Here is a 24,788-nt window from a genome sequence, read left to right as displayed (position 1 = left end):
TTTCATTTCATCTAAGTTATTTGAATTTGCAGGTGTAAAGTCATTGCCAATTTTTCCTTATTATCTTTTACATATCTATAGAATCTGTATTGATGTCCCCTGTTTTATTCCTGGTACTGATAATTTGAGCCTTCTGTTTGATTTTTATCTCTTGATCATTCTGGCCAGTGGTTTTATTCCATTGATATTTTTCTGGTCTTTGTGTTACTGTCATATATTTTACTTTTATATGATTTATCAACTCCATCATGGATTGTTGTTATTTTTAAACAGTAGATTATTTTTAAAGAGACTTAAATAATAAGAGAAAAATATTATATTAACTCACAAATTAACAACTGACCCTTCATTTCTTTTTGTAGATCCAAATTTCCATTTAGTGTCATTTTCTGTTTGCTTGAAGGACATCTTTTAACATTTTTCTTTCTTCTTTTATATGTTTGAAAATGTCTTTACTTTCATTTTCATTTTTAAGAATATTTTTACTGTTTATGGAATTCTTGGTTAGCAGTTTTTTCTTTTAAGACCTTAAGATTTTGCTGTACTGTCTTCTGGTTTGCATTGTTTTCAGTGGGAAAAAAAATCTGCTGTCATCCTTATGTATGTTCTACTCTGTGCAGTGTGTCTTCTTTTTCCTCTTGTTTTTAGAATTTTTTTCTTTTTATTTCTAGTTTCCAGCAATTTGATTTTAAGGATCCTTGATGTCATTTTTTTTTTATGTTTCTTGTGCTTGGAGTTCATTGAGCTTCTTGGATTTGTGGGCTTAGAGTTTTCAGCAAATTTGGAGAATTTTGGCCATTATTTATTCATTATTTTTTTCTGAATTTCTTCCACTCTTCTATCCTTTGGGAACTCCAATTACCTATATATTAGGCGGCTTGAAGTTGTTCCAGGGCTCACTGCTGCTCTGGTCATTTTTTTTCAGTCTTTTCCCCTTTTGAATTCTGTATGGTTTTTATTGCTGTGTCTTCAAATTCAGTAATCTTTTCTTCTCCAGTGTTTAATTTGATAATTCCAGTGTATTTTCTTTATAGATACTGTAGTTTTCATCTCTAGGGGTTTGGATTAGGTCATTTTAAATAAAAATCTTCCACATGTCTACTTAACATGTTCATTCTTTCTGCTAGATTTTTGAACACACAGAATAGTTATAAGAACTGTTTTAGTGTCCTTGTCTACTAATTCTATCATCTAATTCATTTATGGGTCAGTTTTGATTGAGAGTTTTCTCATTATGAGAAGAGCTTTTCTTTCCTTTGTATGCTTGATAATTTAGATGTCAGACATTGTGAATTTTTATCTTGTTAGGTGTTAGATGTTCTCCTATTCCTGTAAATATTTTTGAACTTTGTTTTGGGGTGTTATTGAATTATTTGGGAAGAGTTTGATTTGGGTGGGTCTTCGTAAGTTTTTAGACAGAGCTGCTTTTATTCTAGGGAAAATCTCTCCACCATGCACTTAAGGTAGAATTATTTTGAATTATGAGTTTTCCCATCTGGCTGGTGGGAACAGGAACTTTTCACAGTTCTCTATGAGCCTGGGATTTTCTTTCTATTTCTTTTAAATGATTCTTTTCCTAGGTTCAGGTACTTTCCTTACATGCATGCAGAGTTGAAGGGAGCCTTCTGCAAATCTCCAGAGTTCTCTCTCTGTGTACCTCTCCTTTCTATGGTCCTCTCTTTTCTCTGTTACTCTACCCTGTGAACTCAAGACCACTTGGTTGTCTTGGACTCCCACATCTATTCCTTAACTTACATAGACTGCCTAGCATTGCTTGATTCTGCCTCCTTATGCTGTGGCCTGTAAACTCTCTGAAGGCATAAAACTGAGGCAATTGTAGGGCTCATCTTTTTCATTTTCTGTCACTCAAGGATCACTGTTTTCATGCCTACTGTCTTTAAAACCATTCTTTAATACATATTTGTCCAGTTTTTTTAGTTATGTCAGGAGAAAAGTTAAATACACACCTTGTCAATCCATCTTGTATCTTTTATATGTAAGTGTATGTGCAAGTATAAGTCATCTGAATAAACCACATTCACAGAAAGATATACAAGATGAAAAGGCAGAGGGCTATGTACCAGATGAAGGAACAAGATAAAACCCCAGAAAAACAACTAAATGAACTGGAGATAGGCAACCTTCCAGAAAAAGAATTCAGAATAATGACAGTGAAGATGATACAGGACCTCGGAAAAAGAATGGAGGTAAACATTGAGAAGATGCAAGAAATGTTTAACAAAGATCTAGAAGATTTAAAGAACAAACAAACAGAGATGAACAATACAATAACTGAAATGAAAACTACACTAGAAGGAATCAATAGCAGAATAACTGAAGCAGAAGAATGTATAAGTGACCTGGAAGACAGAATGGTGGAATTTACTGCTGCAGAACAGAATAAAGAAAAAAGAATGAAAAGAAATGAAGACAGCCTAAGAGACCTCTGGGACAACATTCAACTCACCAACATTCGCATTATAGGGGTCGCAGAAGGAGAAGAGAGAGAGGAAAGGACTTGAGAAAATATTTGAAGAAATTATAGTCGAAAATTTCCCTAAAATGGGAAAGGAAATAGCCACCCAAGTCCAGGAAGCCCAGAGCGTCCCATACAGGATAAACCCAAGGAGAAACACGCTGAGACACATAGTAATCAAATTGGCAAAAATTAAAGACAAAGAAAAATTATTGAAAGCAGCAAGGGCCAAACAACAAATTGTATACAAGGGAACTCCCATAAGGTTAACAGCTGATTTCTCAGCAGAAACTCTACAAGCCAGAAGGGAGTGGCATGGTATACTTAAAGTGATGAAAGGGAAGAACGTACAACCAAGATTACTCTACCTGCCAAAGATCTCATTCAGATTCGTTGGAGAAATCAAAAGCTTTACAGACAAGCAAAAGCTAAGAGAATTCAGCACCACCAAGCCAGCTCTACAACAAATGCTAAAGGAACTTCTTTAAGTGGGAAACACAAGAGAAGAAAACGACCTACAAAAACCAACCCAAAACACTTAAGAAAATGGTCACAGGAACATACATATCGATAACTACCCTAAATGTGAATGGATTAAATGCTCCAACCAAAAGACACAGGCTTGCTAAATGGATACAAAAACAAGACCCATATATATGCTGTCTTCAAGAGACCCACTTCAGACCTAGGGACACATTCAGACTGAAAGTGAGGGGATGGAAAAAGATATTCCATGCAAATGGAAATCAAAACAAAGTTGGAGTAGCAATACTCATATCAGATAAAATAGACTTTAAAATAAAGAATGTTACAAGAGACAAGAAAGAACACTACATAATGATCAAGGGATCAATCCAAGCAGAAGATATAGCAATTATGACTATATATGCACCCAACATAGGAGCACCTCAATACATAAGGCAACTGATAACAGCTATAAAAGAGGAAATCAACAGTAACACAATAATAGTGAGGGACTTTAACACCTCACTTACACCAATGGACAGATCATCCAAAATGCAAATAAATAAGGAAACACAAGCTTTAAATGACACAATAGACCAGATAGATTTAATTGATATTTATAGGACATTCCATCCAAAAACAGCAGATTACACTTTCTTCTCAAGTGTGCACAGAACATTCTCCAGGATAGATCACATCATGGGTCACAAATCAAGCCTCAGTAATTTTAAGGAAATTGAAATCATATAACGCATCTTTTCTGACCACAATGCTATGAGATTAGAAATCAATTACAGGAAAAAAAACATAAAAAACAGAAACACCTGGAAGCTAAACAATACGTTAGTAAATAACCAAGAGATCACTGAAGAAATCAAAGAGGAAATCAAAGAGTACCTAGAGGCAAATGACAATGAAAACACGATGATCCAAAACCTATGGGATGCAGCAAAATCAGTTCTAAGAGGGAAGTTTATAGCAATACAAGCCTACCTCAAGAAACAAGAAAAATCCCAAATAAACAATCTAACCTTACACCTAAAGGAACTAGAGAAATAAGAACAAACAAAACTCAAAGTTAGCAGAAGGAAAGAAATCATAAAGATCAGAGCAGAAATAAATGAACTAGAAACAAAGAAAACAATAACAAAGATCCATAAAACTAAAAGTTGGTTCTTTGAGAAGATAAACAAAACTGATAAACCATTAGCCAGACTCATCAAGAAAAAGAGGGAGAGGATTCAGGTCAATAAAATTAGAAATGAAAAAGAAGTTACAACAGACACCACAGAAATAAAAGGCATCCTAAGAGACTACTACAAGCACCTCTATGCCAATAAAATGGACAACCTGGAAGAAATGGACAAATTCTTAGAGAAGTATAACCTTCCAAGGCTGAACCAGGAAGAAATAGAAAATATGAACAGACCAATCACAAGCAATTAAATTGAAACTGAATAAAAATCTTCCAGCAAACAAAAGTCCAGGAACAGATGGCTTCACAGGTGAATTCTATCAAACATTTAGAGAAGAGCTAACATGCATCCTCCTCAAACTCCTCCAAAATATTGCAGAGGAAGGAACACTCCCAAACTCATTCTATGAGGCCACCATCACCCTGATATCAAAACCAGACAAAGACACTACAAAAAACCAAAATTACAGACCGATATCACTCATGAATATAGATGCCAAAATCCTCAACAAAATACTAGCAAACAGAATCCAACAACACATTAAAAGGATCATACACCATGACCAAGTGGGATTTATCCCAGGGATGCAAGGATTCTTCAATATATGCAAATCAATCAGTGTGATATACCATATTAACAAATTGAAGAAGAAAAACCATATGATCATCTCAATAGATGCAGAAAGAGCTTTTGAGAAGATTCAACACCCATTTATGATAAAAACTCTACAGAAAGTGGGCATAGAGAGAACCACCTCAACATAATAAAGGCCATATATGACAAGCCCACAGCAAACATCATTCTCAATGGTGAAAAACTGAAAGCATTTCCTCTAAGATCAGGAACAACACAAGGATATCCACTCTCACCACTGTTATTCAATGTAGTTTTGAAAGTCCTAGCCACAGCAGTCAGAGAAGTAAAAGAAATAAAAGGAATCCAAGTTGGAAAAGAAGAAGTAAAACTGTCACTGTTTGCAGATGACATGATACTATACATAGAGAATCCTAAAGATGCCACTAGAAAACTACTAGAGCTCATCAATGAATTTGTTAAAGTTGCAGGATACAAAATTAATGCACAGAAATCTCTTGTATTCCTATACACTAATGATGAAAAATCTGAAAGAGAAATTAAGGAAGCACTCCCATTTACCACTGCAACAAAAAGAATAAAATACCTAGGAATAAACCTACCTAGGGAGACAAAAGACTTGTATGCAGAAAACTATAAGACACTGATGAAAGAAATTAAAGGTGATACCAACAGATGGAGAGTTATACCATGTTCTTGGATTGGAAGACTCAATATTGTGAAAATGACTATACTGCCCAAAGCAATCTACAGATTCAATGCAATCCCTATCAAATTACCAATAGCATTTTTTACAGAACTAGAACAAAAAGTCTTAAAATTTGTATGGAGCACAAAAGACCCCGAATAGCCAAAGCAGTCTTGAGGGGAAAAAATGGAGCTGGAGGAATCAGACTCCCTGACTTCAGACTATACTACAAAGCTACCGTAATCAAGACAATATGGTACTGGCACAAAAACAGAAATACAGATCAGTGGAACAGGATAGAAAGCCCAGAGATAAACCCACACACCTATGGTCAACTAATCTATGACAAAGGAGGTAAGGATATACAATGGAGAAAAGACAGTCTCTTCAATAAGTGGTGCTGAGACAACTGGACAGCTACATGTAAAAGAATGCAATTGGAACACTCCGTAACACCATACACAAAAATTAACTCAAAATGGATTCGAGACCTAAATGTAAGACCGGACACTATAAAACTCTTAAAGGAAAACATAGGAAGAACACTCTTTGACATAAATCACAGCAAGATCGTTTTTGATCCACCTCCTAGAGTAATGGAAATAAAAACAAAAATAAACAAATGGGACCTAATGAAACTTCAAAGCTTTTGCACAGCAAAGGAAACCATAAACAAGATGAAAAGACAACCGTCAGAATGGGAGAAAATATTTCCCAACGAATCAACGGACAAAGGATTAATCTGCAAAATATATAAAGAGTTCATGCAGCTCAATATTAAAAAACACAACCCAGTCCAAAAATGGGCAGAAGACCTAAATAGACATTTCTCCAAAGAAGACATACAGATGTCCAAGAAGCACATGAAAAGCTGCTCAACGTCACTAATTATTAGAGAAATGCAAATCAAAACTACAGTGAGATATCACCTCACACCAGTTAGCATGGGCATCATCAGAAAATGTACAAACAACAAATGCTGCAGAGGGTGTGTACAAAAGGGAACCCTCTTGCACTCTTGGTGGGAGTGCAAATTGATACAGCCACTGTGGAGAACAGTATGGAGGTTCCTTATAAAACTAAAAATAGAATTACCATATGATCCAGCAATCCCACTACTGGGCATATACCAGAGAAAACCATAATTCAAAAAGATACATGCACTCCAGTGTTCATTGCAGCAATATTTACAATAGCCAGGTCATGGAAGAAACCTAAATGCCCATCGACAAATGAATGGATGAAGAAGATGTGGTACATACATACAATGGAGTATTACTGAGCCATGAAAAGGGATGAAATTGGGTCATTTGTAGAGACATGGATGGATATAGAGACTGTCATACAGAGTGAAGTAAGTCAGAAAGAAAAACAAATATTGCATATTAACGTCTATTTGTGGAATCTAGAAAAATGGTACAGATGAACCGGTTTTCAGGGCAGAAATTGAGACACAGATGTAGAGAACAAACGTATGGACACCAAGGGGGGAAAGCGGCGGGGTGCAGGGTGGGGGGTGGTGTGATGAATTGGGAGATTGGGATTGACATGTATACACTGATGTATATAAAATGGATGACTAATAAGAACCTGCTGTATAAAAAAAAAAAAGAATAACAACAACAAAGTATAAGTTATCCATGGAAAGTTTTGGCTTTTCTTATTTAATTCAGTCCATTTCCTAGATGTGTATGGGAGGGAGATGTAAGAAGTTATCCAAGGCTGAAGAAGCCATTTTAATGTGCTGTCACTAATTTGAACTATAGCTCTAAATCTTCACCTATATCTGAATCTACCAAAAGCAAATCCATTGGCCCAAAATTCTGAAGTAATTTGTTGCCCCCAAATTCCTGTGTCCATTGTTACAAGTGTATTTTCTCTAATATTCTCAGAAGACAACTTCACTTGATTAAACAGAATACAATCTCTACAGGTACCCAAACTCCTAGAAACATTTCATAAATAATGGCCCAAATATGAGCATGGCAAAAAGTACTTTTATTAGAAGTCATAAAATGAGTTTTTATTTTCAGGGAGAAGTTGTTGAAGTTACATTTGTAGGTGCTAACCCGAAGAATTCAGCAGAGAACAAGGTAAGCATCATTGATTCTTTTTACAAATTTAAGTCCACTTTTTAGCCTTTCATTTACTTAAGTATCCGTACAGAGCTTAACAAAATAAAGGTAAAATGTTCCAACTTGCTTTTCATCTTATTTTGTAGGTGTGAGAAAATTTTCAGTGGGAACAGTTAACGTAGAGTTGAGTCTGGGAAAAAAGCCCACAGGAAACATTTAACCGGTTCTACTTACGATCACATATAGCACAATGCATAGAGAATGGCATTGTCTCTTGAGATGATGAAGATTTGAATACAGTTCCTATTTCCATATTCCAATTTTAAAACTCTATTGAATTTGGTAAAATAATCCTAAGGCCAGTGTGACATGTATCTTTGTCTCCTCTCCTCTCCTCTCCTCCTGCACTCCTGACTCTGGTCCTGCCTCTACTGTTGTGGAATGATCATGGATCCCTGGGTGGACGCTCTACTGGCTTGGAGTCCTGGCCCATGCACTTTACTTTTTCTTGCATTGGCCATTTCCCTAGTTTTTGCTACTGGCACTAATACGGTATTTATTTATTAATCTTGAAAAATGACACAAGAAATACAGATCCCATGTAAAAACAGACAGTATAGAAGTGCTTAAAATAGAATGTGAAAATACCTCTCTTTTCATAAACATTTTTAGAGGTAATCACTGTTGACAGTTTGTTACATATCATTTCATAGTTTTTTGTTTTTGTCATGTATTTATATATGTATATATGATAAAGTATATATATCTATGAATAAAGTAATTTTACTCCTCTGTAACTTCCTTGGAATGTTCATATGACTACACAAGCAGTAACCAGACACATTCTAGTTGTAAAAATTCAAACAACAAAGAAATATATAGAGGAAAAAGAAAGTGGGTTTATGAAAGTGATTTCAAGGTCAGATTTTTTAATAAGGTGGAGAATGCATTCACTTTATCTATGAGCCATTCTTCCCAGAGCCCACTGTCACTTATAATCCAAAATACCTTTCTTCCAAATAAGCCTTCCCATCTCTGTTTATTAAAATATGGTTATTCCTTTGATAAAAATTGTGACAATATGACATTTTCAAATATGATATTGGGGAAATTTTTTCTACCGCTTGGGTAGTCAACATGCACATGTTTGAAATAAGTTCTCTAGGCAGTCAAGTCATGCCAGAATATTTACATGTTTACAACATTACTTTCTAAAGATATTAAAGTGCTGTAGCAAGACTGCAGGATTAGCTGTAATCTGACATCCTTAGGGTAGAGAAATACTATCATCATTATTGCCATGGAGAAACAGGAGACTAAACTGCTTAAAGCGCTATAATGAGAATAGAATTAATTTCTAAGAATGTTTTGGGACTTGGCATAAAACAATTTCTGGTGCCCTTTATTATTAGTAATCATCACTTCCTCACCACTATTTATTGAATGCTTACTCTTTGCAGGTACGACGCTAAAGTTTTACACACATCATCACATGAATCTAATTTAATCCTCCCTACTGCCCAATGAGTTATGTTTTATTATCCCTGTTTTACAGGTGAATAAACTGAGGCTTAGAGAGATTAATTAACCTGTATGAACTAATTATGTATCTGGAAAAGATTAAGGTTGGGAGGCGGGGAGAGGATGGTCACATAGTTCACACATTCAGCATCCTAGCCTTGTCCTCTGATCTGCACTCTAGACCTATACACTGGGTCCTACTCCACCCTATCTCCTACTCCATTGAAGGCCTTCCCAGTGTCACTCTGCCCTAAACGGCCACGAACAGTTCTCTTTGAGAGTCACTGTGGTTATGAAAACTTTTTTTTAATTGAATATAATCCATTAGGTGAGTAATTGAAGAATTTTAAATAATCCCATGGCCCAGCTATAAGCAGGTGATCCATTCAGCATTTATTTGAACACCTGTAAATTACAGGGCTGTGATGGACAAAGGTAAATTAGACACAAGTCCTGCCCTTAAGGGCCATAATCTAAAGATTTTTAAGGAAAATTGGAGATTTATGGCCTTTGTATATTTTAATTTATTATGTTATTTAAATATATGCTTTATTTGAAGCTGAATTCTTGGCCTAAAACAAATTACTATAATTTTCCACCGATGTGGAAATTTTTATTTTCCACTGGGAAAATAAAATCTGCTTATGATGTGGGTTTCTAGGAATCCATTATGACAAAATATAAGGGTCGCTTATAGCACCCTAGGAGTAGGAAGATTTATGCATCCTTTTCAATTCTTTCACTAAGGCAGGTATATTTACTAATAATTCATTTACCTGGAGACGAAAAGATGAGGAAATTTTCCCATTTTCCCTCCTAAATCTTGAGGTGAATAGAGAAGGTCTTGGAATACAGATCAGTAAACATGTCATGAAACTGTTTGCTGCCTTTTCTAAATCTTGTTTTATTTCATCTCTTCTTTGCCCTAATTTCCAAAATTTGCTCTCAGCTCTAAAATTATGCTTCATTCAGCTTTCTAAAGAAAAGCCGTGCTTTTTAATAGACTGGATGAATTAACACTCTGAAGACATTGCATAGAATGTTAAGAGGAACACCTAAGGATTTGGATGAAATTCTAATACACGTTCATATCAGATATTGGGAGGTTAGCAATGGTCAACAAAGGGGAGTATGGGGTATGTACAATGTACAAACACGTTTCTTCTGTGACTATGCAGTGTCTGATCGGTTATATTAATTGCATTTCAGACCCATCAGACCTTCCTCACTGTGGAGAAATACGAGGCCACATCAGCGACATGGAAGATAATGCATAATGATGCCTCCTGGGAGACTCGGTGAGCACGTTTATTGAATATTTTGTTTTTCAAGCCCTGAAACGAGTTGGTTAGTCATGCAGAGAAGACAAATGGGAAGATTGGCTCAGTACATGATATTAATGATACCAAATTCCCAAGGAGCCTTCTGGCCATATTTAGTTGATTTATTAGATTTCATTTTGATCCTCTTTTTCTACAAAACAATGTGGTGTGTGCTTCTGTAAGATTAGATGCTAATGAGGTTATGACCTCAATTCTTATAAACATCTGTTAGTTTTGTCTTTTTCCATGGTCACAGACATTACCCCTAAGAACTGGTTAGCCTTCCTGCAAAGTGGTTGAAAGGGGTGCTGGGTGAAGGTGTTGAGATGGCTCTGTAGAGCCCAACATTCCTTCTGGGAAAATAACGAGTCCATACCTACCATGTATTGCATGTTTGTATATGGTCAATGATTCTTCATTTGAATTACTAAAACACAAGAAGGTTGAGTGTTTAATTCTTACTGACCCAAGGAGGAAAGGAATGTGCTTATGGAGTTCCCTCAGAGAAACATCTCTCTGTGCTTTTTGTTATCAAATACCTGAGCTGAATAGATAATGTGAAGATTTGAAAATATATTTGAAGTAAGAAAATGTTTCCGTTCCTAACTCTGTAAACTTCATACCACAGGACAGTAGCATGGACATGGGCAAAATTTTTGGCAATTTGTGTCTAATTCAAATCACTTCAAGCTAAGTGATTATTTGTATGTTGGTTTGGTTCCCATGGTTAACTGAAAATAGAGATTTGACCTTGTTGTGGCCTATTTGATAGCCATTCAAAAATATGGGCATAATGTTTCTTCTGATCTTTAGGACTCTAGGGTATAGGTAATCTTTAAACAAGTAATACATACATATTTATTGCTAAAATAAAGTTATACAGATGACAAAAAAGGATGATTTGTTTTCAAGAGCCCACAATCAGAATAGCATTCAACACGGAGGATATGTGTAGTCTTCAGCCTTGTTCAACAGCAGCAGTATCACCAGCTATTTACTGAAAGCACTGGACCTGTCACTGAGGAAACATAGGATGCTGAGCACACCCTCTCTGCCCAGGGGATTTGCCCTCCACATAACTGAGAGTATCAGTTAGTTAGCCCATGGTACCTTGCTGTATCTAGAAGAGTAGCTGAACTTCCTGCCATGGTCTACAAGGACCAATGTGATCTGACTCCATCTGTTTCTATCATCTCAGCCACTCTTCTACAGTTCACTCTGCCCTGATCCTACTCACCTGTGTCCTGTTCCTTGGCTGTACCAAGTCTGCTCCTGCTTCAGACACTTTGCATTCTCTCTTCCTTATTCCTAGAATATTCTTCCTCTAGACGTGTGTGGGTTCAGTTTAAATGACATCTCCTTAGGGCTCCCTCTGTCTTACTTCTTCATTTCACTTATAAATTTTAAAATTATTTGTTGGTTTACTTGTTTATTGCTTTCTTCCTATCTCTGCCCTAGTAGAACATAAACTCCATGAAACTTTGGACCACGTCTGTCTCACTCACTATGGTATTCTCAGTACCTCCAGCATAGAGTCTGGCACATGAGCTAATGAAATATATATTTTGAACAAATGAATCTAGATGCAAAAAGAAGTGTCAAGTTGAAGCAGAGGATTGCAAGGGCGAAAAGGATGCTATAGCAGTTTTAAAGCAGGGGACATCCTGTGTTCTGAATACCAGGTGAGGCTACCTGGGATGGATAGAATTTAAGTAGCTAGGTAGAACAAGTGAAGATATTTCTACAAATGGCTGTTTCTTAAAGGTCTGCTTCTAGGAAGTATTTACTGTTTTGTTCATTGCTATACTCTCAATATCTAGCATAGTGCCTTGCTTATGGTAGGTACTCCCTTCCTATTCATTGAATGAATAATCATACACTTTTCTAATCACACATTTTTAAGAGTAAAATTGGGTTTGTTTGTTTGTTTCCTGCCAACAGTTTCTATTGGCACAAGGGATTACGGGGTCATAGCAATGCAACGATACAATGGCATATTCCAGATACTGCCCAACCTGGAACCTACAGAATAAGATACTTTGGACACAATCGGAAAAAGAACGTTCTCAAGCCCGCTGTCATACTTCCGTTTGAAAGCACTCCCTCCACTTTTGATGTTGTAACCACTTGGTGAAAAGTTGACAAAGATAAAAAAGTTGATAAAGAGCAGCTGTACTCTGTATGATTTAAATAATCAATTTCATGTGAATGTAACCTATTATGATGACTTCAATAATTGTCCTTGTTTGGGAACAGATAGTTTACTGCTAATGGGACAGGTGTGTGTGTGTGTGTGTCTGTCTGTGTGTGTGTGTGTCTGTCTGTGTGTGTGTGTGTGTGTGTGTGTGTGTGTGTGTGTGTGTGTGAGAGAGAGAGAGAGAGAGAGAGAGAGACGTGTGTATGTGTCCCATTTACCTTTGCTCTAGTAGATTTTACATCATGGTCTGCTGCCTAAAGCATGATTTCCCTTGGGGCCCTGTGGTTGTTTAAAGAAACAGTTCCCCTCAATATGAAACCTCTGAAATGTTAGTGAGAGTGGTTAAAGATGTGTGAACAATGTTTAAACTATTTATTTATAGAATTATGGAATGATAGCGCTTAAAAAGTTTAAAGAGGTCATCTAGTTGGATCCTTCATTTTACAGATGGGAAAATGAAGTTTTATGGATTTAAGATTAGCATAAGGCTAGGACCTTGTCCCTCAGTCACATTTTAAAAATATTATATAAACATTGACTATAAATGTATAAGCCCAGTTAGAGAAAATTAGCATGCCAGTTTTTCTATACTGGGTGTAGCTTTTCAAAGCAGCCACCCGGGAGTTGATATGGCTGATCCAGAGTTTTGTTGATGTTCAAATCATTTCTGGAATTGCCTTCAGAGCCCAGTTATGAGAAAGTCAGACTTGTAATATTTTGGTCGCGCCTTGTGTTTCCCTAGGTGCCCTTTCCCACTGAATTGTGTCCCGTATTCCCAAGACTTGTTCTAAGTGATTTTTGATTGTTTCACTAATCAAATTCACCCCAAACCCACAAAGTGTTGCTCTTAGTGTAGATACTAAAATGAAAAAAGAATGAAGTTAGAACACCCCCTAACACCACACACAAAAATAAACTCAAAATGGATTAAAGACCTAAATGTAAGGCCAGACACTATAAAACTCTTGGAGGAAAACATAGGCAGAACACTCTATGGCATAAATCACAGCAAGATCCTTTTGAACCCACCTCCTAGAGAAATGGAAATAAAAACAAAAATAAACAAATGGGACCTAGTGAGACTTAAAAGCTTTTGCACAGCAAAGGAAACCATAAACAAGACAAAAAGACAACCCTCAGAATGGGAGAAAATATTTGCAAACAAAGCAACTGACAAAGGATTAATCCCCAAAATATACAAGCAGCTTATGCAGCTCAAAATCAAAAAAACAAGTAACCCAAACCAAAAATGGGCAGAAGACCTAAATAGACATTTCTCCAAGAAGATATACAGATTGCCAACAAACACATGAAAGGATGCTCAACATCACTAATCATTAGAGTAATGCAAATCAAAACTACAATGAGGTATCACCTCACACTGGTCAGAATGACCATCATCAAAAAATCTACAAACAATAAATGCTGGAGAGGCTGTGGAGAAGAGGGAACCCTCTTGCACTGTTGGTGGGAATGTAAATTGATACAGCCACTATGAGGAAGAGTATGGAGGTTCCTTAAAAAACTAAAAATAGAACTACCACATGACCCAGCAATCCCACTACTGGGCATATACCCAGAGAAAACCATAATTCAAAAAGAGTCATGTACCACAATATTCATTGCAGCACTATTTACAATAGCCAGGACATGGAAGCAACCTAAGTGTCCATAGACAGATGAATGGATAAAGAAGATGTGGCACATATATACAATGGATAAAGAAGATGTGGCACATATATACAATGGAATATTACTCAGCCATTAAAAAAATGAAATTATTTGTAGTGAGGTGGATGGACATAGAGTCTGTCATACAGAGTGAAGTAAGTCAGAAAGAGAAAAATAAATACTGTATGCTAACACATATATATGGAATCTAAAAAAGAAAAAAAAATGGTTCTGACAAACCTAGGGGCAGGACAGGAATAAAGACACAGACGTAGAGAATGGACTTGAGGACACAGGGATGGGCAAGGGTAAGCTGGGATGAAGTGAGAGAGTGGCATGGATATACATACACTACCAAATGTAAAATAGATAGCTGGTGGGAAGCAGGTACATCTCACAGGGAGATCACCTCAGTGCTTTGTGACCAAAGCACTTTGTGACCAAAGAGGGGTGGGATAGGGAGCATGGGAGGGAGACGCAAGAGGGAGGGGATATGGGGATAAATGTATACATATATACACTGATTCACTTTGTTATAAAGCAGAAACTAACACAACATTGTAAAGCAATTATACTCCAATAAAGATATTAAAAAAAATTAAGTGGAATTCTAGAACTGAAAAATGAAATATCTGTATTTTTTAAATTTTCCCTGTATGGCTTTTGTCCATATTTCTATTGGGTGGATAGTCATTTTCTTATTTATAGAAACTTTTTAAACTTTAAGGAAATTAGCCTATTGTCTGTTGTATGTGTTGCAAAATTTTTGTTGTTGTTTGCCTTCTGACTTTGTTTACAGTTTTTCCATGCAGCAATTTAAAATTTTTATTTAGTTGAATTTAAAAATTTTTATGGAAAAAAAAAGAAAGTGATACTGGCTTTAAACGGAGTCCTCAGAGGAGAGGCTCTGAATTCATTTATCTGTCATTTCTTATTCACTCACTCACTCACTCACTCATGGACCCGTTCAATCATAGAATATTTATTAAGGCTTACTCTCCTACCCAGCAATGCACTAGTGCGGCTCTGACAATTAGTGAGATCATATTTAGGATAAATGTATGTGTCAAAAGGTGACTTTTTTTTTTTTTTTTTTTTTTTTTTTTTTTGCAGTACGCGGACCTCTCACTGTTGTGGCCTCTCCCGTTGCAGAGCACAGGCTCCAGACTCGCAGGCTCAGCGGCCATGGCTCACGGGCCCAGCCGCTCGGCGGCATGTGGGATCTTCCTGGACCGGGACACGAACCCGTGTCCCCTGCATCGGCAGGCGGACTCTCAACCACTGCGCCACCAGGGAAGCCCAAGGTGACTGTTTTAAAGGAGAAAATATTCAATTCAATGTATAAATTTTGCAGAGGCATTGAAAAATCAGTAACCTTCAAGTCACATCTTGTATATCGCCTATGTTGGGTGCTCTAATTTGGGGGTAAATAGGCTCCAGACAACTTGGAGAAAGCTGTTCTGAAAGTTATTTGGGGGTATTGTGAAATACCCAGTCTAATATCTGAAAGAATGAGATATGACAGTCTGACATCAATTGCCTGAAAGTATTAATTGCATTTAAAATTATCCAAGTTAACTAGGAGCTCCCAGTCTGCAAAATAAATTTCCAGAAACTGAGTCATGCTTTTGTATGTGTGTAAAAGCTTTAGCATTTTGGGGAAAAATCAACTTTTAGTTTAAAAAACCTTTCAAGTTTGAAAATAATACTGATATTAATAATAATATTTGCATCCATTTAGGTAAGACTTAAACATGCTATATTGTATTATTAGAATGAATCTGGAACATATTTTGATGAATCAGTACTCTAGAGGCTGTTTCTGTGCAGGTTAACTGCTGGAGAATTAACTGATTAGGATTTCAATGGGTGGTGATCATTTTTCCTAATGATACCATACTTTTTAGGATAAAAGTTCAAAGGGCTAAAAGAGCAGGTGCTTCTGAAAGTAGTTGATCCCAGAAAGACCAATTATATTAGAACCTATGACAATATTTTTAAAAGTATTTCTTATGACTCAGAAGAGGTTTTGAATTATTTTCTATCCTCTCCATGCCTCCCATTGAAGCTTTTCTCAACCGGCCTATGATTCCCTATTATTTACTTGCCGCTATGCCAAGGCAACCATTGTCTTACCTACTGCTGATCCTTCGGCACCCCACCCTCTGCCACCAGTGCTGTTGGCCCCATATAACCCACAGAAACCTGTTTTCTCACTGCCTGCCATCTCTTCCAACTGATAAAGTTCCATTTCTGCAGTTTGCCTGTAAAACTAAGACCAGATCTCCACATCATAAATACTATAGTTATTCACTTGAGCAGAAAAGAACAGCACATAGAGGCTGATCTCATCTGTTAAGATAAAAACAGATCCAATCTCTGTGGTTCTGAGTGGCTCATTGGAGCCAAAGCACGTGGAGAAAACTGAAATTGGTGGAGAATATATAAAAGGGGGTTTGGTGGGTGGGAGAATTCTTTTGGAGAAGATTTTTTTTCTCATGTCAAAGTGTCTGTGTTTTACTTGCTGACTCTGTCTACTCTGGTTTTAAGGATGCTATGACTTCAAAAAGTACTGAATGATCCACCTCTATTTTTCAATGAGTGTTATGTAAATTGTCAGTATTCAATAGAATGTTTAAAAAATTAATAATTACACTTGGGACCTTATTTTCTAATGAGAGATGTAGACAAATGAGCCATTCTTTCTTTTTAAGAGATGGAACAAATGGTGGTAGATTACGTGTAAATCAGGTTGGAAAGTGATATAAATGACCTCTGTAAGTAATCACCCAAACATAAGGGATGTTTGGATGACAGGACTTGCTTTCTGTATTGCAAAATGTAGGCATTCATTTCAGCAAATTTATATTGAGCACTTACATACTTTTTGGCAGGCATTATACTAAGCCCTAAAGATATAATAATGATGAAGGCACCATAAGTTCTTATCGTCAAAGAACTTGGAGTTTAATGGAAAAAGCAATTCTGTGCGGAGTGGCCCACGCTACTACAGTAGTCTAGGGTGTTAGAGATGGCACCGTAGATGGTCTTGGGGATATTGCAGTAGGTTTCCTGGAAGAAGTAACATCTAAGTTAAGACCTGAAGGATATTAGCTAGGAGAAAGGTAATGGGGTGTGTGTGTGTGTGTGTGTGTGTGTGTGTACTTGCATGTGTGTAAGAGAAGTAGACTATTCCAGGTAGAGGGAATATCAAGTAGTTTATCAAGGCTGTAGTTAAAGTGCAAGGGAGGAGTGGTCAGAGATGTAGCACTGAACTTTGCTTTCATAAATAGCAATTTGGTTTTATGTTTGTATTAGCATTTTTCCTCCTTGAGACTCTTCACTTATGACACAAATGTGCTTGAATGTATTTTCCCTTTGCTATACTAGTAAAAGACATATTTTATAACCAAGGAAACTGATTTTGGTTCTCAGTCTCCAGTGATATTGGGTTTCACCCTTCTGTCTTCATGGGCTGTAAACCTGTCTCTCGGAATTGAATTTAAGATACTTCTTTGCTTCTGTACATTTCATGTTTTCAAATCTTGAGTCCCTTTTGCTTTTTTATACCTGCTGAGTTGTCAAATACAGCCAATAAAGACCACTCTCTTCCTTTGTCAAATACAGCCAATGAAGACCACCTCTCTTCCTTACAACCCAATACTTGTAAGTACTTATAGAACTCTTCCAGAGTTCTATAAGTACTTACAAGTATTGGGTTAGCCACAAAGTTCATTCAGGTTTTTCCGTAAGATGGTATGAAAAAGCCCAAACGAACTTTTTAGCCAATCCAATACTAAACAATTGACCCACCCACATAAATTTCAGAGTACCTTGGCATGCATCATTTCCTGTCTGTATTTTGTTGTTGTTGTTGTTGTTGTTTTCTGGCTGTTTCAAGATAATAAGCAAACTAGAAGCTTGGGGTATTGGCTGAACACTAGTTAGAGGAGAACAGGCAATGTACCACCCCACTACTTGCCTGGGTCTGTGATAGTACCTGATAGTCAAATCATCCCTTGACAGCTTACTCTCAGATGGTTAACTGAAGAGAAAATAAACTTTCACCTCATCTTTCACTGTTACATTTCATTGTTAGAACAGATGAAACATGCTATATTCTAACTGCTATACTGATTATGACCCCCATGAGGGCTATAATTTAGGCCTTTTCTTCTGCTGTGGCTAGAACAAATATCAACATATTTGTATGAAATCAGAAAGCAGATTTTTACTAGCTCACCTGTAGAAAATGGTATGGTGACCTATTTCTATTTTTTGACTCTCTGGCTGTTATGGATTGAATTGTGTTCCCCAAAAAGGTATGCTGAGTCCTCAACCCCAGTACCTCAGAATTTGGAAATAGGATCATTGCAGATGTAATCAGTTAAGAGGAGTAGGACTCTAACTGAGAGTACTCTACTGGAGTAGAGTACGTCCCTAATCCAAAATGGCTGGTACCTTTCTAAAAAGAATGCCTTGTAAAGAGATGTACACAGGAGACTACAATGTGAACACGAAGGTGGAGACCAGAGTGCTGTGTCCATAAGCCAAGGAATGCCAAAGATTGCCAGTAAACCATGAGAATCAAGGAAAGAGGAATGGAACAGATTTTCTCTCACAGCCCTGGGAACAAACCAACCCTGGTGACTATTCAGTCTTGGACTTGTAGCCCCTAGAACCATGAGGCAATAAATATCTGTTGTTTAAGCCACCCATTGTGTGCTCTTTAGTTCTGGCAGTCCTAGGAAACAAATACACTGGCCAATGGATTAATTTCCACCCCTTAGGCACCTAGCCAAAATAGACTCCTGGGAGCCTCCCAGTTTAGAGGACTACGTCCTTTATTCTCCTGGATAATATGGTCACTTTTTGGCAACTGGTCTCATCTATCATTGATTGCCTATGAGTGTCATCTATTACTGTCAAAGACTAGTAAATTCTGAAACTAACTTACATATAATAAAAAGCCAAATGAATCAGCTATGATGTAGCTCTAACTAAAAATTTATGGAGAATAAACATTCTATAATTTGGGAATTGATCTTTTATGGGTTGTGGGTAAGACTGAATATCTACTATATATATTTATAAGATGACAGAATGAGGACACATATAGTTATGCATGTTTATTCTCAGTTCCTATTGAACTGAGTTGGTTTTTTCCTCTCAAATTTATTATGCAAGTATTATAAGCTCAGCAGCGAATAGGGGACAGGTCAGTGTAGCGTCCATATTTCTGTTTACATGGAGGCAAAGCTAGAAAGGAATCATGATATACTTCAAGAATTTGTGTCAATTTTAGATTAAGGTAGAATATGGTTGTATTCACGTTGTAGACGGTTATTGCAAAAAGTAGTAACTGAGTTTTTTCTCTCTACGGGTGATTCACTTCATGTTTAAATAAATGAATATTTAAACATGAAATTAAAAATGAATATTTTTATTCATTAAAAATATTTTTTTAATGAAAAATGAATATTTCTATTTCAAGACATGTTTTTATGATAAGAGAATGCTTTCAAGACTATTGAAGAGAAAGCTTCCCAGTTTTGGAGGGCATTTTATTTTCTTTGGATTAACCAAGTAGCATCTCAATGCCCATTTTTAGCATAAAATTTATTGGGGTCCTGTGGGAAATATGTTTCCTTCTGGTGGGGACTGTGAAACCCACACAGTAAAGTCCGATAATCTTCTCCCATAGGGATCATCCTCCCTGTGCCTCCACCGTGATTCCAAGGTTAGACTATCATTGAATTTCTTGAGGTCTTAAAAAAAAAAAACTTTTATGGAAAATTTGAAACATATAAACACAGAAAGAGACTAGTACAACAATACCCCATATACTCCATCATCTAGCTTCAGATATTATAAACAGTTTGCCAATCTCATTTCATCTATCCCTTCACATTTTCTGGGGTGGGGATGGGTTCAAGCTGTACTATTTCCCTTTTAAATACTTTATTATATTTTTTTAACAGAAAAAGATATTTTTCTTTTACTCAACCACAAGGTCAGTCTCATATCTAACAAAATGAACAATAACTCCTTAATTTCACATACTATTCAGTCTATGGTCAAATTTTCCTGATTGTCTAAAAAATGCCTTACAGAGGGTTTGTTTATCAAGGGTCCAAACAAGTTTGGTATATGGCATTTAGTTTACTTACCTCTTATGTTGCTCTTAATATGTAACATTTCTCCCCATACTACCTCCTCTGCATGCTGTTTGTTTAATAAATAAACCGTGGTGCTTGTCTAACATATTTTTCCCATATTCTGACCTTTTGCTTTCTCATGGTGTGTTTTAACTTTTTTGTCTATCCTTGCTATTTCCTATAAACAATAGATAGATCTAAAAGGTTGGTTAGATTCAAGTTAATTTTTTTTCTTTTGGCAAGAATACTTCCTTGATAGGACTATTTTATGAAATAAGAGATACATAATGTCTGGTTGTCCCATTTATGTTTGGATTGACATGACATTCGAGAGTTGTCAGCCTGATCCATCCATCTTAAAAGTCCCTGTCAACCTTTAGTCTTTGGTTTTCACAGCCATGGATGTGTTAATTAGATCCATTATTTCTTTAGGGATTACAAAATATTAATTTTATTTTTTATCTTTACTGGGGTATAATTGACAAAATTGTAATATATTAAAAGTGTACAATAAGATGCTTTTACATATGTATATATTGTGAAAGAATTCTCACCATTGTATTAATTATATCCATCACCTCACATACTTACCTTTTTTTCCTTTTTCTTTTGTTTTTAGTGAGAACACTTAAATTCTACTCTCTCAGGCTTCCCTGGTGGCGTAGTGGTTGAGAGTCCTCCTGCCGATGCAGGGGACACGGGTTCATGCCCCGGTCCGGGAAGATCCCACATGCCGCGGAGCAGCTGGGCCCATGAGCCATGGCCGCTGAGCCTGCGCGTCCAGAGCCTGTGCTCCGCAACGGGAGAGGCCACAACAGTCAGAGGCCCGCATACTGCAAAAAAAAAAAAAAAATTCTACTCTCTCAGCAAATTTCAACTATGTAACACAGTGCTATCAACTATAGTTACCATGTTATACATTAGATCTTCAGACTTTATTCATCTTACCAGAATTCACCATTTTATTCTGTTTCTACATGTTCAATTTTTTTTTCAGATTCCACATGTAAGTGATACTTTTCAGTATTTTTTTTCTCAGTCTGGTTTATTTCACTTAGAAAAATGCCCTCCAGGTCCATCCTGTCATTTGCAGATGTTAAAGCATCCTTGCATCCCAGGGATTAATCCCACTTGATCATGGGATTTGATCCTTTTAATGTGCTTTTGAATTCAGTTAGCTAATATTTTGTTGAGAATTACTGCATCTATGTTCATCATGGTTATTGGCCTATAGTTTTCTTTTCTTGCAGTGTCCTTTTTGTGATGGTGTCAGAGTAATGCTAGCCTTGTAATATGAGTTCGGGAGTGTTCCCTTCTTATTCATGAGGTAGCATGTTATACATTCTCCTTTGCATCTTCCTTATTTCACTTAAAATACACCAAGAGATAATTCTATTTCAGTATATTGATCTTTTTTTAATTTTGTAAACTTTTATTTATTTGTTTTTAAATTTTATTTATTTATTTTTGGCTGGGTTGGGTCTTTGTTGCTGCGTGCCAGCTTTCTCTGGTTGCAGCGAGCAGGGGCTACTCTTTGTTGCGGTGAGCAGGCTTCTCACTGTGGTGGCTTCTCTTGTCGTGGAGCATGGGTTCTAGGCATGTGGGCTTCGGTAGTTGTGGCTCACGGGCTCTAGAGCGCAGGCTCAATAGTTGTGGTGCACGGGCTTAGTTGCTCCGTGGCATGTGGGATCTTCCGCGGATCAGGGCCCGAACTGGTGTCCCCTGCACTGGCAGGCGGACTCTTAACCCCTGCGCCACCAGGGGAGTCCCGATATTTTTCTTATTTTTTATAGCTTCCCAAACGTACCATAGTTTATGCATATGCCGTAATGTATTAATCAGTCCCCTGTTGTTAAACATTTGGATTGTTTCCAGTCTTACGTTATTACAAATTAAGTATATTTTTGCCAGTATATAGATTCCTAGATATGAGATTGGTAGATAAAGATAAATGCATATGCAATTGTAAATTGCCAAATTTCTCTCCACAGGGTTGGTATCATTTCACATTTTCTTCAATATTCAATGAGAATGTCTGTCTTCCTAGAGCCATGCTAACAGTATATACTGTCAGGTTTTTAAATTCTTGCTAATCAAATAGGTAAATGGTGGTATTTCAATGTTGTTATTTTGGATGTCTCTTATTAAGACTGAGATCACATTTCCTTTACATTTTCCCCCTATTCACTGTTCATATGTTTTTTCCATTTTTTTAACTGGTTGTATGTCTTTATTTTTCTTAGTTTTATTTTATTTAATTAAAATTTGTAAATTAAAAATTTAATTATTTTATTGAAGTATAAATTATATTAATATATAAATATATAAAAATCATGTTAGTTTTAGGTATACAGTGTATTGTTTTGGTATTTGTGTGTATTGTGAAATGATCACCACAAGTCTAGTCAACATCTGTCACCATATGTAGTTATAAAACTATTTTTCTTGTAATTAGAATTTTTGAGAACTATTCTCCTAGCAAGTCTCAAATATGCAATACAATATTATTGATTAATAAAATGTGGTATACGTGTATATATATATAAAATGTATACCACATTTTATTGATCCATTCATCCATTGATGGGCACATAGGTTGTTTCCATATCTTGGCTATTGTCAATAATGCTGCAGTAAACATGGCCACGCATATATCTTTCCAAGTTAATGTTTTCATTTTTTTTGGATAAATACTCAGAAGTGGATTTTGCTAGATCATAGGGTAGTTCTATTTTTAATTTTTTGAGGAAAATCCATACTGTTTTCCATAGGGACCACACCAATTTATCTTCCCACCAATAGTACACAAGGGTTCCCTTTACTCCACATCCTCGCCACACTTGTGGAGCTTACTGCATGTTTTCTTCTAGGAGTTTTGAAGTTTCAGGTCTTACGTTCAAGTATTTAATCCATTTTATATCTATTTTTGTGTATGGTGTAAAATAGTGGTCCAGTTTCATTCTTTTGCATGTCCAGTTTTCCCAACACCATTTACTGAAGTGACTGTCCTTCCCCCCTTATATATTGGCTCCTTTGTTGTAAATTAATTGACCATATATGCATTGTTTTATGTCTGGGCTCTGTGTTCTGTTCCATTTGTCTATGTGTCTGTTTTTATGCCAATACCATATTGTTTGATTACTATAACTTCGTTTAGTTTGAAATCAGGGATACTTTCCTAATTTTTAGACAATGTTTATATATTTGGTATACTGGCCCTTCATCAGGAATTTAATTAGTTAAATTTCTCCCAGTTTGTCACTTGTCTTTTGACTTATAGTGTTTTTTTCCATGCTATTTAAAATTTTTATTAGCCATATATTACTTTTTATTTTATTGTGCCTGGATTTTGAGTGAAAGTAAAGAAAATTTTCTCTGCTTCTAAGCTTTAAAGGAATTAAAAAAAAATTTTCTTCTAGTGCTTACCTGGCTTCATTATTTACATTTAGAAATCTAATCCATTTGGACTTTCCCTTGGTGTATGGGATCATACACAATTCTATCTTTTCAAATGACTGTCCAATTGTCCTAATACTCACTTAAGAAGTCTGTCTTTTCTTCACTGTTTTGAGATTCTGTCTTTATTAACTACTAAATCTTTAATACCCTTGGGTCTGATGCACTAGGACTTCTCGATATTTGTTGAGAGTTTAAAGTTCTCCATTATATTGCTGCCTTGACATCCATTTTGTGTGGCCATGTGGCCTGCAGGGGCCATCAACTGACACTAGACCCTTCAGCGCATGCTCTAGATAATTTACAAGTAAATGTAAATTCCTGATATGACTCCCCGAATGGCCCTTTTGATAGACAGTGATGTCCCTCACCTCCCAGGGCACTTACATTTTGTGCTCCTTAGGTAAAACCCTGCAGAGTTCACCAAAACCCCAGTCTTTCTGGTTTTAATTAACTAATCTGGTGTTAGCCTAGGCACTCCAAAGCACTCCACCGAAGGACCCTAAAAAAAGCATGTGCCTCAGGTCCTACCACTCTTTCTCCTGCAGCCAACCCTGACTTCCTTGCATGGCCCCTTGAGGCATGCCATGAACTTTTCCCAGGATGTCCAGAAGTAATAAACGTCCTATTTTATTTTATTTTATTTTTTATTTTTTTGCGGTATGCGGGCCTCTCACTGTTGTGGCCTCTCCCGTTGCGGAGCACAGGCTCCGGACGCTCAGGCTCAGCGGCCATGGCTCACAGGCCCAGCTGCTCCGCGTCATGTGGGATCTTCCCGGACCGGGGCACGAACCCGTGTCCACTGCATCAGCAGGCGGACTCTTAACCACTGCGCCACCAGGGAAGCCCCCTTGTGATCTTTTGTTGAAAGTTGATGGCTCACCATTCCACACCCCAGGGTCTACTTAAGTGTTAATTTAACAAAGTCACAACAATATTCTATTCCACTCATCCTTTTTTTTATGCTAC

General features: G+C 36.7%; 1 protein-coding gene across 3 annotated transcripts in view; it reads left to right on the top strand.

Moving 5' to 3' along the window:
• Positions 1-14,652, top strand: part of ASAH2 (N-acylsphingosine amidohydrolase 2) — a 127,259-nt gene extending 112,607 nt beyond the window's left edge. For all 3 annotated transcript variants that reach the window (XM_049696520.1, XM_049696521.1, XM_033415841.2), the window contains 3 exons: positions 7,453-7,512; positions 10,225-10,313; positions 12,279-14,652. In XM_049696520.1, coding sequence (XP_049552477.1) covers positions 7,453-7,512; positions 10,225-10,313; positions 12,279-12,471 — 342 coding nt within the window. In that variant the 3' untranslated portion in view covers positions 12,472-14,652. The remainder of the gene's footprint in view (positions 1-7,452; positions 7,513-10,224; positions 10,314-12,278) is intronic.
• Positions 14,653-24,788: the final 10,136 nt, after the last annotated feature.

The sequence above is a fragment of the Orcinus orca genome, chromosome 14 (genome assembly GCF_937001465.1).
Source record: "Orcinus orca chromosome 14, mOrcOrc1.1, whole genome shotgun sequence".
Lineage (NCBI taxonomy): Eukaryota > Metazoa > Chordata > Mammalia > Artiodactyla > Delphinidae > Orcinus > Orcinus orca.
Note: the sequence above shows the minus strand (reverse complement) of the source record. Positions and strands in the feature narration are given on the sequence as shown.